The 17,318-nt window shown below is 37.1% G+C and overlaps 1 protein-coding gene across 1 annotated transcript; it reads left to right on the top strand.

Moving 5' to 3' along the window:
* Positions 1-11,567: 11,567 nt before the first annotated feature.
* LOC137712991 (endoglucanase 6) lies at positions 11,568-16,805 on the top strand. The gene is made up of 9 exons (XM_068452215.2): positions 11,568-12,207; positions 12,455-12,667; positions 12,843-13,043; positions 14,439-14,528; positions 14,649-14,813; positions 15,002-15,286; positions 15,384-15,732; positions 15,831-15,911; positions 16,018-16,805. Exons 1-9 carry the CDS (start codon positions 12,004-12,006, stop codon positions 16,314-16,316), a joined length of 1,887 nt encoding a protein of 628 aa, XP_068308316.2. The 5' UTR covers positions 11,568-12,003; the 3' UTR covers positions 16,317-16,805.
* The last annotated feature ends 513 nt before the right edge of the window (positions 16,806-17,318 follow it).

Here is a 17,318-nt window from a genome sequence, read left to right as displayed (position 1 = left end):
GTCAGATATCCAAACCCAGATGTGCTGCAACTTGGATAGAAAGAAGGAAAGACGAGGTAAAAATCTCTTGGAAGATTATTTTATCCCCAACAGTTTATTCCCTGATCATATTTTTAGACGTCGTTTTAGAATGCAACGAAGTTTGTTCGACAAAATCATGAGTGTTATTTGCAACCATGATCCATACTTTATGCAAAAAAATGATGTTTTTTATGTTCTAGGTCTTCTTCCTGAGCAAAAAATTACTGCTGCCTTGGGAGTGCTTGTATATGGAGTATCTGTAGATCAAGTGGATGAGATAACGAGGATGGGAAAATCAACTATCTTGGAGTCCTTGATGCGGTTTTGCTATGCAATTGAAGCCCTTTACACCAGTGAGTACCTTCGAAAACCCACACCAAGGGACATGTGAAGGCTTCTGAAAAGGGGTGTGATGCGAGGCTTCCCTAGCATGATTGGAAGCATCAACTACATGCACTGGACTTGGAAAAACTGTCCAAATGCGTGGCAAGGAGCTTATGGCGACAGAAAAAGAGCCAAAAGTATCATTTTGGAAGCGGTGGCTTTAGTTGATACATGGATTTGGCATGCTTTTTTTGGTGTTCCAAAAGCTCAAAATGACCTCAATGTCCTTGCCCAATCTCCAGTGTTCCACGAAGTGCTGCAAGGAAAAGCGCTGAGAGTCACATATTAGGTCAATGGCCATAAATACGAAGAAGCATACTACCTTGCAGATGACATTTACCCAAGGTGGACAACGTTTGTCAAAACAATGCCACATCCACAAAGTGAAAAAGAAAAACACTTTGCAAAATGTCAAGAGGGGTGTAGGAAGGATGTGGAGTGTTGTTCTGGTATCATGTAAGCTTGTTAGGCAATTGTCAGGTTATGGTATTCTGTAAGCTTGTTAGGCGATTGTCAGGACTGCTGCCAGAACGTTTGATGTCGAGGCTTTTCAATCCATCATGATGACGCGGATTCTTCTCCACAACATGATTGTGGAAGATAAGTATGGTTATGATGTCGTCGATGAATACGAGCCGGACACGATGAACAACTCAAGAACACGTATATATTGCGCTCATAACCACACTGAAGATCTCGTGCAACATAAGCCATTAGAACGGGGTGGACGTTACAATCCATTGATCGTTGAGCAGTACACTTCAATGCAAGAGCCATACTGGCACTTAAGCCGTCAAAGTGACTTGATTGAGCACCAATGGGAATTGCAAGGTGAAGATAATTAAAATGAGCTTGTGGTGGAAGAATAAAGTGTGTTTTTTTAATTTTTATGTAATTTTATTTAGTGTGTTTTTTTAAGTTTACTTGGTTAGTTTATGTAATTTTGTTTGCTGTGTTTTTTTAAGTTTATTTGGTGAGTTTATGTAATCTTATTTGGCGTGTTTAATAAATTACTAAAAATAAATAAGAAATACATAAAGTACTAAAAATAAATAAGAAATTACATAAAGTACTAAAAATAAATAACAAATTACATAAAGTACTAAAAATAAATAAGAAATTAAATAAAATATTACAAATAAATAAGAAATTAAATAAAGTACTACAAATAAATAAGAAATTAAATAAAGTACTACCAATAAATAAGAAATTAAATAATGTATTACAAATAAATAAGAAATTATACAAAGTCTGAGGAGCTAGTATATGTGGTGCTAAGATCTTCGTTGCCGGGATATGTGTAGCTAGAACCCCATCGATTTGATTCCTCATCTCTTGCACGCCTCCTTTGCACCACGTCTCTTTTTTTCCGATGTCCAAAAATATTTAGAATTCGGAGACATCCCTACTAGAGACTTGTTCATGGTGTCACGATCTGCTTAAGCTGTCATTTCTTCTCTAAGCATTTGATTTTCTCGATTAAGTATTTCTCTTTATCTCTCATTAGCCGCATCATGTCTCTTAATAGCTGATAAGATTGCTACCATAATCGCAGCTTTTGCCTCATCTCTAGCTGCTTCCTGTGCCATGTTTAGTTCACTATGGCGAGCAAGTTCGTCCATATATTTTGTGTAGTCATTTTTGGAAGAACTCCCTTTTTTCTTTGCCGCCTTTTTACCTTGAGGCCTTAGGGACCGACGAGTCGACTGAGTCTTTGACACTTCTTCAAGCTTCCCTTCCGTCTCTTCAAATGTGCCGCCTTCTTGTTCGATCGTGCCTACTTCTAGCAAATTGTGTAGAGGGACACCATGCATAACAACTTCTGGACCGGTTTGCACAATTTTGTATCTAGGACAATCTTTGACAATTTCTCAACATTTCCAGCTGATTGATCAGCACATTTTGGGCCGGCCTATGGCCTGGTATGAGCTGGATGACAGCCTATTAGGTTGGGGTGGAGGACTTTTGGGCGGTGCCGGTCCATTATTTATGCTTTGAGCCGGCCTACCCCTTGGGGTGGACTTGCTCTTATGCAAAGACCACTCGACCGCGCTATGGTTTATAGGAACTGAATATCTTGCAGCCACGCCTTGAGTTCCCGAACTGCGAAGGGATAAGGGTCGCCCCACGCCATTAAAGCTTTTCATCTTCTATCCTTCTTGGAACATGCTGCATGCACATACGTATATAATATATAAGATCTTCATAGGGCCATGTGTCCCAAACAAAGGCTATGTGTTCGATTCCCACGTGTAATGCGGGACCAAATTCCTCACACTCTTCTCTCAAAGATTTTTTATTTGATTTTCTTTATTTTTCCAGTTGGGTCTCCAATCAAAAAGTGTGCAAATTGTTATGATACAAAATTATAAATGAAGGGCAAAGCCCTATATATGCATGCACTTTTTTCCCTTAGTTTTGAAGGTTAGTACCATGTGGTCTCACATATATAGCACGCGTTTGGGCAAAGCTTCTGCATCCTCTTGCATGCGGATTAGTTGCTAGGGTAGCGACACACCTATACTCTCTCTATCCATACTTATGGGGAATGGGATCCTCTTTTTCGACCCTTCTTGCATCAAAAGCAAGAAATTGGTGTATTGCGGGTATAAAGTGCATTTGCTTGCGTATAATTGTGTCAATTATTATTTATCTTTTTGGCGAAAATAACTGAGTGGTTAATTTGTTCAAGACATCCCAACACAAGAACTTCAAATTCGCACCGAGAATTACACCACAATTGAATTTAATCACTTAAGTCGTCGCATTGAAAGAGATTCAACAAATTCGATTCATCTTTACACGCTCTTGCACGTACATCCAAACATAATAAATAAAGTGTGAAATGCTGATTTAGTCTCTGAACTATCACTTCAGTGAAAATTAGGTCTTTGAATTAATTTTCAAAAAAATAAGTCCCTAAATTCATTAAAAATGCTAATTTCATCTCTACTATTATATTCAAAAGCTATTTTATTCAATTTTTTACCAACTTAAGTTGCTTGACACAGTTTAAAGTGTAATACCACCATTTTCTCACCCATAAGCCCTTAACATTTCATATATGTTGCGAATCTAACATCTAATTTACCCTCCAAAGTTAACTCCATACACTATTTCTTTATGGAAAATTACCAATCTACTCTCCAATGTGTATCACATGACTTAAATTGACAGAAAATTTAATATAGTGGCTTCAAATCTAATATTAGGGATGTAATTGGCAAATTTTTATAATTCAATGACTAATTTTTTCTGAAAAAAATAATTTAAGAACCTAATTTTTACTGATGTGATAATTCAGGGATTAAATTAGGTTAAGGGAGTATGCAAGATACCCTTGCTTAGGCCAAAGCCACAACTCTCTTAGTCTCGAAAATCCGGCAAGCCGGTTAGGCGAGGAGTAATGGAAATGGGAATTGAATCTGGTGTATGTTTCCCTTCGGAAGCTCGTGGATCTGAAAAAGATAGTGGTGGGGATGGATTGTGAGGTAGTTAGGTAAAGGAGAAGGTGGGGAATGGTGTTTGTTTGGGGTTGAAGAACATCGGATGGAAGATAGAGCGGGTAGGGAAAAAAAACAGAGGATAAAGCAGCAAAAACAGCGTTGTAGACATGCAAATTTTGGTGAAAATAAATGTTCAATAACGTATTAAATTTTGACATACAAGGCTTATGTGGCATGTACCATGCATGTGTCTCACAAATTGTACACATGACATGTGACTCATCAAAACCGAACGAGTCATCAAGAAGACACATGTCAACGCTTGACGGAAAGGATTTGTTTGGTTTAGATAAATTATTTAATTTAAATTTAAATCAAATGAAAATGTCAATTTAAGAAGATTGATTTATTTGATTTTTATTGGATTAAATCAAATATTAATTGATAGAGCAATCACGAACCAAGTCACAAACCAAGTCTTGGTTCTTTCGAAGGCAAATCTTGTGGAAAGACTATAAATAAGGGGGTGTAATATTCACACACCCTATTTTACTTCTCACACACCTTTTTAATTTTCGGTCGTCAGATCGAATGAATTGAAGAAGATCAATGAACAAAAATTATCAAGGGGTGTGTGAAAAGTAAAATGGGGTGAGTGGATAGCACATCCCTAAATAAGAGGCTCCAAGACAAAGAAAAGGTCTAGAAAATCATTCTCACCTAGACGCTGAAGCTCTGAAAGCTATCAAACCCTCAGATTTCTTAAAACTTAGAAGATTCAGAAAACTCTTTGCATTCTTCATCATCCTAGAGTATAATCATCAAGCACAACTATACGTGCCAATTCTTCCATCGCCAAAAGCCAAAACCTCGTAACATCCATTCATCCAAGATCAAGTCATCACAACCCTTGGATCAGTAACACACATACTTTACATTTTCAGGGATCGAATCAGAGGATCAACTTTATAAAGAGATTGTAACACTAAACTCATTAAGACAAATATTATTTTGTACACGTGTTCCCGTTTAATTTGCTATAGAATTGTTGTATTTACAGGCGTTAAAACGAGAAGAAAACATATCGCCGACTCTCAAAACGGCAGCAGAAGGTGACGTTTGAACACTTTACAGATACAAGAACAAGCAACAAAGATTTAAATTCTCACCGGCCATTTACCAGATATAAACACAATTCAAACCACCCTTGTCTTTTGACGTAAAGAGGCCCTTTGATCATTTCATGATGTAGGGTTTTGTAAATTTGTGTGATTCTCAATCCAAACAACCACGCAAGCAGAAGAAATTCAGTGCCAACAACCAGAACAATTATAAAGAAAGCTCTTCATGAGTATGGTGGCCCATGGCATCTGTAACTTGAGAGTACATATGGAAAATCTCAACTAACTTATATAATTTAGTACGTCGAAAATAATTAACTAGAATCGTGACATTCATATAGCTTAGTGATAGAGTACATACCTCGCGTCCAATTTGATTCCCTATGACACCTGTAAGTTCGACGATCACATGTGCTCAACATCTTTCAATTTGTATTGTCTAAATAGGCTTGAAAAATTCGTCATAAAGATGCATGTGAGGATGTGAAGGAAATGTCACACATCGAAAATACCAAACATTGCATAACCTTATAAAGAATTGAGCTACTAATCCTCATATTATCATTTGGTTTAGAGAGATTATATTCACACACTCCAATTTGGAGTAGGATTCTCTCCTCTCTTTTTTTTCCCTCCCCTTCCCTCCCCTCTTATTTGAATAGTCACAGTTAAGCTACGTCAACATCTTATATTAATTTTTTTATAAAAAGAGAAAAACAAAAAGAGAATGTAAGGAGAAGGGATGAAAGGAGATGGGAAGAGCAGGGAAAAGAATCCTAGTCCCCCAATTTACTTCTCCCACACCCTTTTCATTTTTTAATATTTTCTATACACCACTACCACTTGATAAAAAAGTATTAAAAAAAATTAAAAAGATATGAGAGAAGTAATTTGGGGTGTGTGAATATAATCTCCCTTGGTTTACAGTAAACCCTCAAATTCCTTCCTTTATACCCCAGAGAAAAAATTAATTAGAATCCATGTGGAACTTCTTTACAACAGCCTTGTTATGTTCGTTGAAGTTGTATTTTATTTTATTTTATTTTATTTTATTTTTTAAAACGATATTATCTACACTACGGGGAGGAGGTGGGTTAAGCCTCACAATGGACTAGCAATAATATGATTCAAATTCGCATTTGGCGAGAATCAAATCTAAGACTTTTCACTTACAAATGAAGAATAATAACACTAAACCGTAGTAGTTTCAAGGGTTTTCTAGCTAGATATACCCTACGGTGATATGAAATAGCGGGTACTCTTTAAGTAGTGGCTATCTTTTAGTAAGAGAATTTTTTGGTTCCAATAAGCCATTGCTTTGTTCCCTTCATATTTTATGGTCTTATTATCTTGGTGTGAAAGGGTTTGGAATATTGCTTTTAGAGAGTCTCAATGCCAAACAGGGTGTTAGCCCTTCTTGCACATGTTATCCTCGTAAATTCCCATCTCTTTTTAAGATAATTCACTTAGGTTTATTTACCTTTTCAACTTACGATTTCAATATGCCAAACAACAAAAATAAGTAATCCATTAATTACGTCACTAGTACTACAATTCCATGATATTTTTCTCATATTATAATTATACAGTCTCATTAGATTTGACTTTATTCATAATGAGTTTGATACTTGATTGTGGCAGTTCTATTAGTTTAATAAGCTAAATTCTAATTCATTGTGCAACTTAACCTAAATATCTCGTCATCTCAGTACCGTTGCATAATCACTGTTAATCGACACAATTGATATAAACTGTTTGACAACACTCCATAAACTTAGTTGGTTATTGAGCAATACATGTATTTTAATTTGAATTCATGATAGGCTCCAAAACCTCTCAACTTAGTCAATGTGAACTGTTAAGTGTGAAGTGTACAACTTGAATTTTAAAAAAAGAGAGCACCTAACGCACTAAAACTTCATAAGCTAACTAGGGACAGTCTTACAGTCTTATTTTTTAGAGTACTATGCCCAAAGATTCATGACATGAAGGAAGCTTGCGTTTGGACTTTAGAGGGCATTCGGAGGCTTTGAAGCTTGGATCACAGATCTATGTATTAGACACAACCCTTGAAACATTGAGCAAGAAAATATGTGCTCGGTGTGCGTATTGCAATACCAACTTTATGACTACCGGAAAAACAGAAAAAAAATGGGAATGTATAGCGAGCGAGCTAGTTTCACTATTCATACTAAAGATATGATGGTAAAAAAATCCCGATATAGATGATATATGAGCTTATTAGAAAATTTCCGACTTTTTTTAACAGAGACGAGTTTGTGATTTATAGGACATAATATTAAAATTGTTGTTCAGCTTAATAATTTCAGTCTAAGTATTTCTAAGTTCACCGACCAACAACCATAACGATAAAAAATCTTGGTCGAATTTAGTTATGATAATCTAGTTTAAGTCGGATCAGCTGATTATGATACACACTACAAACTTTTATAATGGTCAGTACCAAATATACTGCTGCATTAGGTTGTGAGGTTTACTGAGGTGAGGTGTTTTAGGTGGAGGTATTGATTTCCGGGGAACTTTTGAAAAAATCCCGGTTCGGTTGCCGTCGCCGGCCGGTTATTGCGGAGGCTGTGCCTCTTTGTCCCATTGATGTCTCGTTTATTCCTTTTTTTTCCCTCAATTTTTAAAAATTACTTTTAGAAAAGTAAAAGGCGAACAAAAAATTAAATATAAACCCTTTTTCGGCTGAGACCGTTGATTGCGGTTGAAAATGAAGCGCGCCCCCGGACATTGGATAATGGGACGTCTCTTTTTTGACCTTTTTTTTTATTTTTTTGTCTTTTCCATATTTTTTAATTAATATTATTTTCCTTAATTTTGTAAGTGTGAAAATTTTTGGAAAATTACAACCACGAAAGTGGGCATCGTTTGGATTTTTGAGGACAAATGACAGGAAATGCCCAGTCGTTTTGACGCTTGTGTAAACGCAAGTTAAGAATTTTACCGGGTACTGTCGGTGGCATAATAAACTGAATTTTTTGTATTTTCTTGGGTAAGTAAATAAATAAAATGTATTTTCTTGGGAGAAAATAAATCATTAAATGGTGGTGAGTGTTGTTTGTCGGGTTGTCGGGCATTCGAATCTCGGTTACAGGTCAATCTTCTTGGGTATCATGTTTACACCAACCAGGTCGAACCACGCCGCCACCTTCCCTGCCCTTGATATCCTTGCCATTTTACATTTCTACCCTTCTCAAGACCTTATATGGAGATGGAGAGGTCATTGGTTCTCTAATTTTACTAATGATTCATAGTGAAAGGGTTGAGCTCATGTGGATGCAAGTCCTTCTCGACTTGAACTTCTAGTTTGTGTTTATAACTTTACTAGCATCAGTCACACAAGAACGCATAAGTAAATATTGATCATTTGTATGTGCATTACTTATTTTAGAGTATGTTGAGGTCATTTGGTTTACCCTAATAGAAAAGGATCGCTTGAGCTTGTATTGTTGAGACAAAGTTTAAATGACTTTACTTATTTCTGAAGTGACGTTAAATTGCAAAGAGGAGTTGAGTATTGTGTTGGTACGTAATATTGGTTTAGAAAATATACTAGCATCAGTTGCACATGAAAACAAAATGAATGACCGCCAAAAATTTGTGTGGAACTAGTCATGGAGCTTGTTAAATCACTAGACCTTATTAAAACTATATAGTAATCGATGGTTTCCTCTATAGTTAGGACTATCTAGTTAGTGTTTATGTTTTTTTGACAATTGGCATCCCTCCTTTTTAAGAAAGTTGCTTGGCTAAAGGGTTTGAGAATGTGTATAAGGGCAATTTTGTAACTTCAAATTATTAGGTTTCTTCTTGCTTTTTTCATAAAACCAATCTCAAACAATATTTTATTTTGCATTAAAATCTGAAATTCTACATACTACTTAGCGTGCTAGTGATTTTCATAAATAATAGAAAAGTTCATTTCAAATCAATTTATTTAAAATTTAAAATTTTTTTCTTGCTAGACATTAATTCAAATTCCGAAAGCACACGGATATCCCCACTGTAATACAGGTTTTCTTCATGGACATACTGCAAGAAAATAAATGCAAAAATGAAACCCTAAAATATTTGTTCAATCTCTCCAACTAGTCTGGGTCTCTGTCTGTCTGTACATGCATGATAGGATTTGGATCCTCTCCTGAGCCCAAAGAGAGGATCCTCATGACCAAGGACTGTGGGCCATTGGATTTTCATCTAACAGCTATAATTATTACAACTTTAAAGGGACTTCCCTGTTTATAGTCTTATAACCGTTAAATTTTCATCCAACTACCCACAATTCTTGATCAGGAGGATCCTCTCTTTAGGCTCAGGAGAGGATCCAAGTCCATGCATGATATGCTCCTTCCTCACATGGATTATCAAGACTTGACAGCAAACCACCTGCAATCTCTCAATCACTTTCACAGTTCGGCAAGCATGCATATGCTATCAAATTATTGATCAATATGTGTAGATTTTCTGTCAGATATATTGACAAGTTCTTCACCTCTATAAACTATTTGGTACATTCCTTCTCAATAATGCATAGTTTTCCCTGATTTATGCACCTGCTCAACTTTAACAAAATTAAAGAAACCATTTGTACTATTGTTTCGGATAAATGTAGTTCAATTTGGTTTGAGCTATAAATAGTTTTGGGGTTGGTTTGGTTTTTTTATCACATTCGCATTTTAGCATGAACCCGAGCTAAACTGCACTGCTTGGCATGATTCATTGGTTTTATCGTCACTTGGAATTGAAACTAATCCAAACAAGATCGTGTAAATTGTTGAGAATTTACACATTTATGTCAATGTACAACTCAAGATAAGGAAGTTTCTAAACATTATTAAACAGGACTGAGAACCATGAATAGTTTTAGCTTTAAGGTACCTCATTGAAATTTCATTTTCTTTTTTTCATATATATGAAAAATATGTATCATGATTCACATGACATAAACAAAGTTAACTATTGAAAATTCAATTAAAGTCGATTGATTTTTAACCTTTATGTTAGAGAGAATACAACTTCTATATGCGAAAAAAATTCTCATAAACACACAAATATGACATTGATAAATATAAGGTCTATACTCAATGTTCTAAAAGATGCTAGACGCTAGTTGCAAGGGCGGAGCCAAGTACAAGGCTCCCCTAGGCTATGGCGTAGGGAGAGTTTGGTTCGATCAAGCTTAAAAATATTAATTTTTGGGTTAATTTATGATTTTTAATTGTCATATTCCACTTAAGAAATGAAATTTTTTATTAGTAAGGTTGTTTTTAAGAATAATAAGAGCTAATAAATGTTAAATAAACTCATCACTTTAACCAATATTATATTTAATAGTAATAAATTAAAACTTCCATACCACAAATGGTTCCTTATTTTATTCACTTGAAAGCTTTGAAAGCTTTGAAAGCTCGAAACCTAGAAAACATAGCATAAAATCCTTGCTTCAAATTACTACATTCAAGTTTTTACTATTATATAACTTTATGTAGGCAACATAGGATTAAAAATTTGATTTCGTAGTAATAATTTTAACTTAGCCCACCCACCGAATAATTTCTGGCTACGCCATTGGCTAGTTGGGCAGTGGGCAGGGGCCTAGTGTCTAGGTGATTAGGCGAAAGCATAGGCGGACTAGGCGGATTTAAGTAAATTTATTATATATCCTATAAATAAGTATATGCTTATACCTAAAAAATACATAATTGCATTGAGATACATAAATTGCAAAATATAATAACATATAGATTATAAAGTATCAGAATATAATGCAAAATAAAAGTTATTTATTTTTTGTCTAAGTGAGAATTGAGACTTAGGCGAGTGTCTAGGCAAATCTGGACGTCATTTTTAATTTAAAAATCTAGAAAGTATCAGGACGATGATTAGTCACCTAGCAATGAGACAACATTAACAGAAATTTTTGGGACAGTGACCATACTTACCAATCACCTACTTGCTGTAAAACTTTGCTCTTTCTTGATGTGGCAATAGGCAAAAACATGATCAATGTGGTGAGACAAAGCACAAATATCCGGCGGTTAGGAAAGTACTAAAAATTGCTACCAAGACTATAGACAATGGAGATTTCATCGGGTAAATCGGTAAAATTTCATTTTTCCCCATGCAAAAATACTCATCGAACCAATGAACAAAACCATCGATTCAAGTTCAGCAAAGGGTCAACCGATTTTCAAACTCCCTCGCCAGATCCAATAACATTCCGCCACGCAATTACCAAATCAAGTTATGGAAATGGCTGTAGTACCCAGAAAGACCAACAACTTTCACAAAAAAAAAAAAAAAAAACCATGGGCAAAATGGACATTTCATGGTGGGGACAGCCCGATGGACGCAAACTGAAACCATTTTGACTCTTCAACTGCAGCTACCCAACCCCTTTCTTGTTTTGGTAATTCTCAGTCGCAGTGACCTGCACATAAGTCGTGATTTAATTATAAATAAATAAATGCAACACTTTAAGAATTTTTTAAAATAAAAAATTTAACACGATACGAATAATTAAAATAATAAATATGATACAAAAACAAGACTAACACAGCTCATTTACCAGAGCTAATAGGCTAATATGCAGTAACTTTTTCCATTCCACACGTACAATAAATACACAGCGACCTTCCCAGCAGAGAGCCGGGAACACCCACATGCCTCTGTTCTTTTCTCAACCGTTTTCAGCCCCTCGAAAAGAGAAATAATCTGAAATTATTCAAAAATAATTAAATTAAATTAACAAAAAAAAAAAACAAAATTTTGGTTTTGGGTCCATACTAATTTCTGGGCACTTGTACTTTTCCTTCCTCCTACAGTATATAGAGGCCCATTGTGCTCCTTCACATTCCCAATCCCTCCACTTCTCTCTCCCAATTCCCTCTTCTTGGTTTATCAGAAATTTTAGCTGATAAACCACCACACATTGCCTTCTTCTTTTGTGTTTTTACAGCTTCAAAGCAAAGAAAAAGCTTCCATCTTCTTACTGTTTTACTGCTGATATGGAGAAATTTGTGAGGGTAATTTCCATGGCTCCTCTGCTTCTGCTGCTCTGTTTGCCTTTTGCTTTGGCCGGCCATGACTACGGGCAGGCTCTGAGCAAGAGCATTCTGTTCTTTGAAGCTCAGAGATCTGGGTTTCTTCCCCGCAACCAGAGAGTCACTTGGAGATCCAATTCTGGCTTGTACGATGGCAAGGCCAATGGGGTAACTTCTTCATTCAGTAAAAATCTCAATTGGGTTTTGTAGTAAAATGATGTAGTCAAATTACCCAGTTCATCATTTTGCATAAAGATTTCAATCTTTCAGTTAAAATCCCAACTGGGTTCATCATTTTGCATAAAAGCTCAACTCTTCAGTTAAAATCCCAACTGGGTTATGGTAAAATGTTGCAGTAAAATTACCCAGCTGATTATTTTTCATAAAAATTTAACTTTTGGCTTGGAATTTTCAGGTGGATCTGGTGGGAGGGTACTATGATGCAGGTGACAATGTGAAGTTTGGGCTTCCCATGGCCTTCACAGTGACAATGATGTCCTGGAGTATAATCGAGTACGGCAAGCAAATGGCTGCAAGCGGTGAGCTCGGCCATGCCATGGAGGCTGTCAAATGGGGCACTGACTACTTCATCAAAGCTCATCCTGAACCCAATGTCCTCTACGGAGAGGTACTTTTCCCCCCAACTTCTCAACTTTTCCACTGTCCCTAACTAAAGTTATATGCTTTACTTTTCGTAAAAAACATAATTTTGTGTTTTTTTAATGATTTATTGACCAACCCGATTTCCAAAATTTGATTTTTATTTATTGCTTTTGTGTTTACTGTGTTAATTTTATGATTAGGTCGGAGATGGGAACACTGACCACTACTGTTGGCAAAGACCGGAGGACATGACCACTAACCGCCGGGCATACAAGATCAGCCCCAGCAATCCCGGGTCCGATCTCGCCGGAGAAACCGCTGCCGCCATGGCGGCTGCTTCCATTGTCTTCCGCCATTCCAACCCCGCATACTCCCGTGAACTCCTCCGCCACGCCTATCAGGTCCGTCTCATTACAATATTTCTACATTTTTACCTAAACTAATCGTAATTAAATTTAGCTTAATCAAGTTGATTAGAGTATGTTAACTTGAATTTGGTCCGTTGGTCTAAAAAGATAGTGTATTCCTGTGGTGGGGACCGGTAATACTATTGTCGGTTCAACCGGCGTACGTTAGTCATGTGCGGCATCGAGCCGCTGACAAGTACATGGTACATACTTCGGGTCTCATGCTTTTGGCGCGGGACCGGCGCATGATAGGCAACTGTCGTAGTTGTTAGGCAGTTACGGTTCCGACTTACTTTTTGTCAGTCTGGGCATTGCTACTTGCTACAGCCCAGCGTACGTTACTTTTAGCATCGAATTTATAAACCCTAGGCCGGACGTTGCCGTTTTAATGCCAACGGCTGGCAGTTGGTACTTTTGGTTGGGTTGGCAATGAATTTTACACATGGTTAACCATGTTGGTTTGTATATTGTATTGTTTTATGTAAAAATTCATATCAGTAATAATAGTAAAAGAGATAATTTTAATATTTAACCGAAATATTAATTATTATGTGGTATGAATTGGCAACAAAGGTAGTTGCTTTTTTTTTTTTTTTTTTTTTTTTTGTGAACAAATAATATTATCTACAGTAAGAGAAGAAGGTAGACTTAGCCTCACACTAGGCTGACAATCATATGGTTTAAATTCATCTTTGACGAGAATCGAATCTAAAACTTCTCACTTACAATTGAAGAGAAATATCATTAAATCGTAGTGTTAAGTGACACAAATGTGGTTGCTCTTAAATTTGAGAACAACTTCGGATTCATTTTTAATTGATTAACAAATACTTTTTATAATTATGACAAGTAAATAATAGCTTAATTTGACATATTGAGTGGATAACACATCGTACAAATCCCAAAGTCCCACTCCCACATAGACTTTCAACGTTAGTTCCTAATATTGTCGTTTGGATTGTGAATATCTTTTTTGCTGTCCATGTACTGTCCGCGGGTGTTTGAATAAAACATCTTTTCCATATAAAAAATATGCTCGTCTGCTTAAATGGGGGGTAAAAGTTAAAAAGTTTTCGGCGCATAATTTGGATCCTGGGGGGGCATATCTGCCCATCGATCACGGGGACTGTGCTGCTTAATCGTACAGAACCTACGATACAATCAGATCTAACGCGTCCACTTGTAGCCAATCCGTGAAAAGTATGAATGCTATTTGCACTTTCACGTGCGACTTTTGTCGGTGGTATCGTACACCTACCACACCCGCACAATCCCCACCTCCTTCCTTTCCATGCACATGCATAATTGTATTCCCTTAATACCCTCATTTTTTTATTTAATTTACTTCAAAAACCACTGATCTTACACTGACACTTGTTTTGTTCTCAGCTGTTTGATTTTGCGGACAAGTACAGGGGTAAATATGACAGCAGCATCACCGTGGCCCAAAAGTACTACCGGTCCATCAGTGGCTACAATGTACGTTATTGGGCCCGTTTTGGGCTTTTCTCATTTCAGGCCCAAGAACAGCCCATAATGCTATTTCCATTTCATATCTAATTTTGGTGGGGTGTTGAAATTTATTATTGTTATGTGCAGGATGAGTTGCTATGGGCTGCTGCTTGGTTGTTCCAGGCAAGTAACAACCAGTACTACTTGGACTACCTCGGAAAGAATGGTGATTCCCTGGGAGGAACCGGTTGGGGAATGACCGAGTTCAGTTGGGATGTCAAGTATTCGGGTGTCCAAACCCTTGTTGCCAAGGTACTCCTCACAACTATCGTCCATGAGATTTGAATTCAGAAAATTCTGATAAAGCAAAGACTTTGTGTCACTAGACCAAACGGTCGTTGACAATCTATATATGTTTTTTTATAAGTGAATTGTAAGTTGCATTGATTAGATTTATAGTGGGGAGACAACTAATTGGTTTGTGTTTTCTTGATTGACAGTTTTTAATGCAAGGTAAAGCTGGTCGTCATACAGCAGTCTTTGAGAAGTACCAACAGAAGGCTGAGTACTTCATGTGTTCATGCGTTGGTAAGGGCAGCCGGAATGTACGGAAGACTCCCGGTGGACTAATTTACCGCCAGAGGTGGAATAACATGCAGTTTGTCACCAGTTCCTCCTTCTTGATCACTGTCTACTCCGACTATCTCACAACTTCCAGGAGAACATTAAAATGTGCTTCTGGCAATGTGGCACCCAATGAGCTTCTATCTTTCGCCAAATCTCAGGTAATTCATCCAAAAACATGGTCTTATCGAATCATCCAAAACATTAGTACTTTGTCAAAGCATGTAGTTTGATCCTATGTCTTGTTAAAATGCTCAGGTGGATTACATTCTAGGAGACAACCCAAGAGCCACTAGTTACATGGTGGGATACGGAAACAACTACCCTCAACAAGTTCACCACAGGGCTTCCTCAATTGTTTCCTACAAGAAGGACTCATCATTTGTGACCTGCAGGGGAGGCTATGCCACTTGGTTTAGCCGGAAAGCTAGTGACCCCAATCTGCTTACTGGCGCTATCGTCGGTGGACCTGATGCCTACGACAACTTTGCTGATCAGAGAGACAACTATGAACAGACAGAGCCTGCTACTTACAACAATGCTCCTCTTCTCGGTATATTGGCACGCTTACATGCCGGCCATGGTGGGTATAACCAGCTCCTACCAGGTATATATACTGACTGTGTTCAATTTTTCTAAGCCTTTGTCATTTTTTTTTTTTTTTTTTTTGTCTAATGGTAATTGATTTATTGAACATTCTTGCAGTGGTTCCCACTCAACCGAAATCTGCTGCACTGCCTAAACCAAAAGCAGCTCCAGTGCCAAAAGTTACTCCAGCTACTCCAGGTATTACATAGCTTCTCTTACGAAACTTTGTTTATATTCACAGCCTCCTTTTTATGTTAAAATGCGTGGTCGGAAAGTGATCTAAAATGAGTGGCTTTTACTGCAGCTCCATCATCGAGCCCAATTGCAATATCGCAGAGGAAAACAACTTCTTGGATTTCCAAGGGAGTGACTTACTACAGATATTCCGCAATTGTGACCAACAAGTCTGCCAAGACACTTACAAACCTCAAGCTTTCCGTCTCAAAACTTTATGGTCCTATTTGGGGCCTCACAAAGGCCGGAAATTCCTATGTTTTCCCATCGTGGATCAACTCTTTACCGGCGGGAAAGAGCATGGAGTTTGTCTACATCCATTCTGCTTCTCCAGCAAATGTCTTAGTCTCAAGCTACTCATTAGCATAAGAAAGGAAGAAAGCTCATCAAAACAAAGGGGAGAGGTTTACACAGTTTCTGGTATCGGAATGTAAGAATTGTGCAGCTATCCGAGTGCAGACCAGAAGAAACAAGTCCTTTTTTTTTTTCCCTTGCATTACTTATGATTGGGATCTGCATAGGCGCTTTAGAAGAACGTAGGTCAAAAAATAAGTATGGAAATTGGGGAAGAAAGGAGCGACGAGACGGGTTTAAAATGAGTGCTCGTCCTCTTTCACCACAACTTTCAGTAGGGTTATTATACAGATAGGTTTTGGGAGAGAGGAACAGTTAAAAAAGCAAGTGTGAGAGTTTGAGGGGGGTGAAAAAAATGACTTCTCTCAACTGGTTTCAAGAAGTCTTGTTTCTTTGTGCTTCAAAGCAGCTTTGGATGTCGTTTTCCTTTTTACTTTTTTTTTGTGTTGTGAATGTTGTAAGCTTTGCAACATTGTTATCTTTGAATGGAATATAGTTTGTGCAGATTGCATTGTGTCTATCTGCGAACTCAGCAACCCTATTTTCACAGCTTTGATATTACTCAAGTTGTAAGTGGCATGGTGACTCTTCACCAAGATACAAATTCCGCAAACGAGTAAACCAGGATCGAAACAGACATCGAAGAGTTTCCCCAACGTCGGTGCCATACTCGAATCCGATGCTTGACGTTGACATTGTCACTCCGAACTTTGTAACATGACAAGGTACGATCACACAGTCACTGTATCATGGCAAATCAAACACAATAGGGTCACGGCTCTCTTTGATATTTTGAGGACCTGTGCAAATTTAATAAAAAGGCCCTCCTTTAAAATAAAAAAAATTGAACAATATATTCGTACAAAGTTCAACAATTAATAATCAAACTTAATTGAAATCAGCATCTTACTCTACTAATTGAATAATTTCTAATTGCCATGAAATCATGATTTAGGGTCCATCTATTAGAAGTGTGATTCGGGCTCAGGTTCGGATTAAGTTTCATTCGGGTTCATT

This window comes from Pyrus communis, chromosome 14 (assembly GCF_041283825.1).
Source record: "Pyrus communis isolate YQ-2024b chromosome 14, ASM4128382v1, whole genome shotgun sequence".
Classification (NCBI taxonomy): domain Eukaryota; kingdom Viridiplantae; phylum Streptophyta; class Magnoliopsida; order Rosales; family Rosaceae; genus Pyrus; species Pyrus communis.
The sequence above is the reverse complement of the archived record's forward strand: the minus strand, read 5'-3'. Positions and strand labels throughout refer to the sequence as shown.

Excerpts from the sequence above, each read along its gene's own strand:
- LOC137712991 (XM_068452215.2), top strand. The coding sequence starts at position 12,004 with ATGGAGAAATTTGTGAGGGTAATTTCCATGGCTCCTCTGCTTCTGCTG. Across the intron at positions 14,529-14,648 it reads GGTCCATCAGTGGCTACAAT|GATGAGTTGCTATGGGCTGC; the intron begins GTACGTTATTGG and ends TGTTATGTGCAG. Across the intron at positions 15,287-15,383 it reads TATCTTTCGCCAAATCTCAG|GTGGATTACATTCTAGGAGA; the intron begins GTAATTCATCCA and ends TAAAATGCTCAG.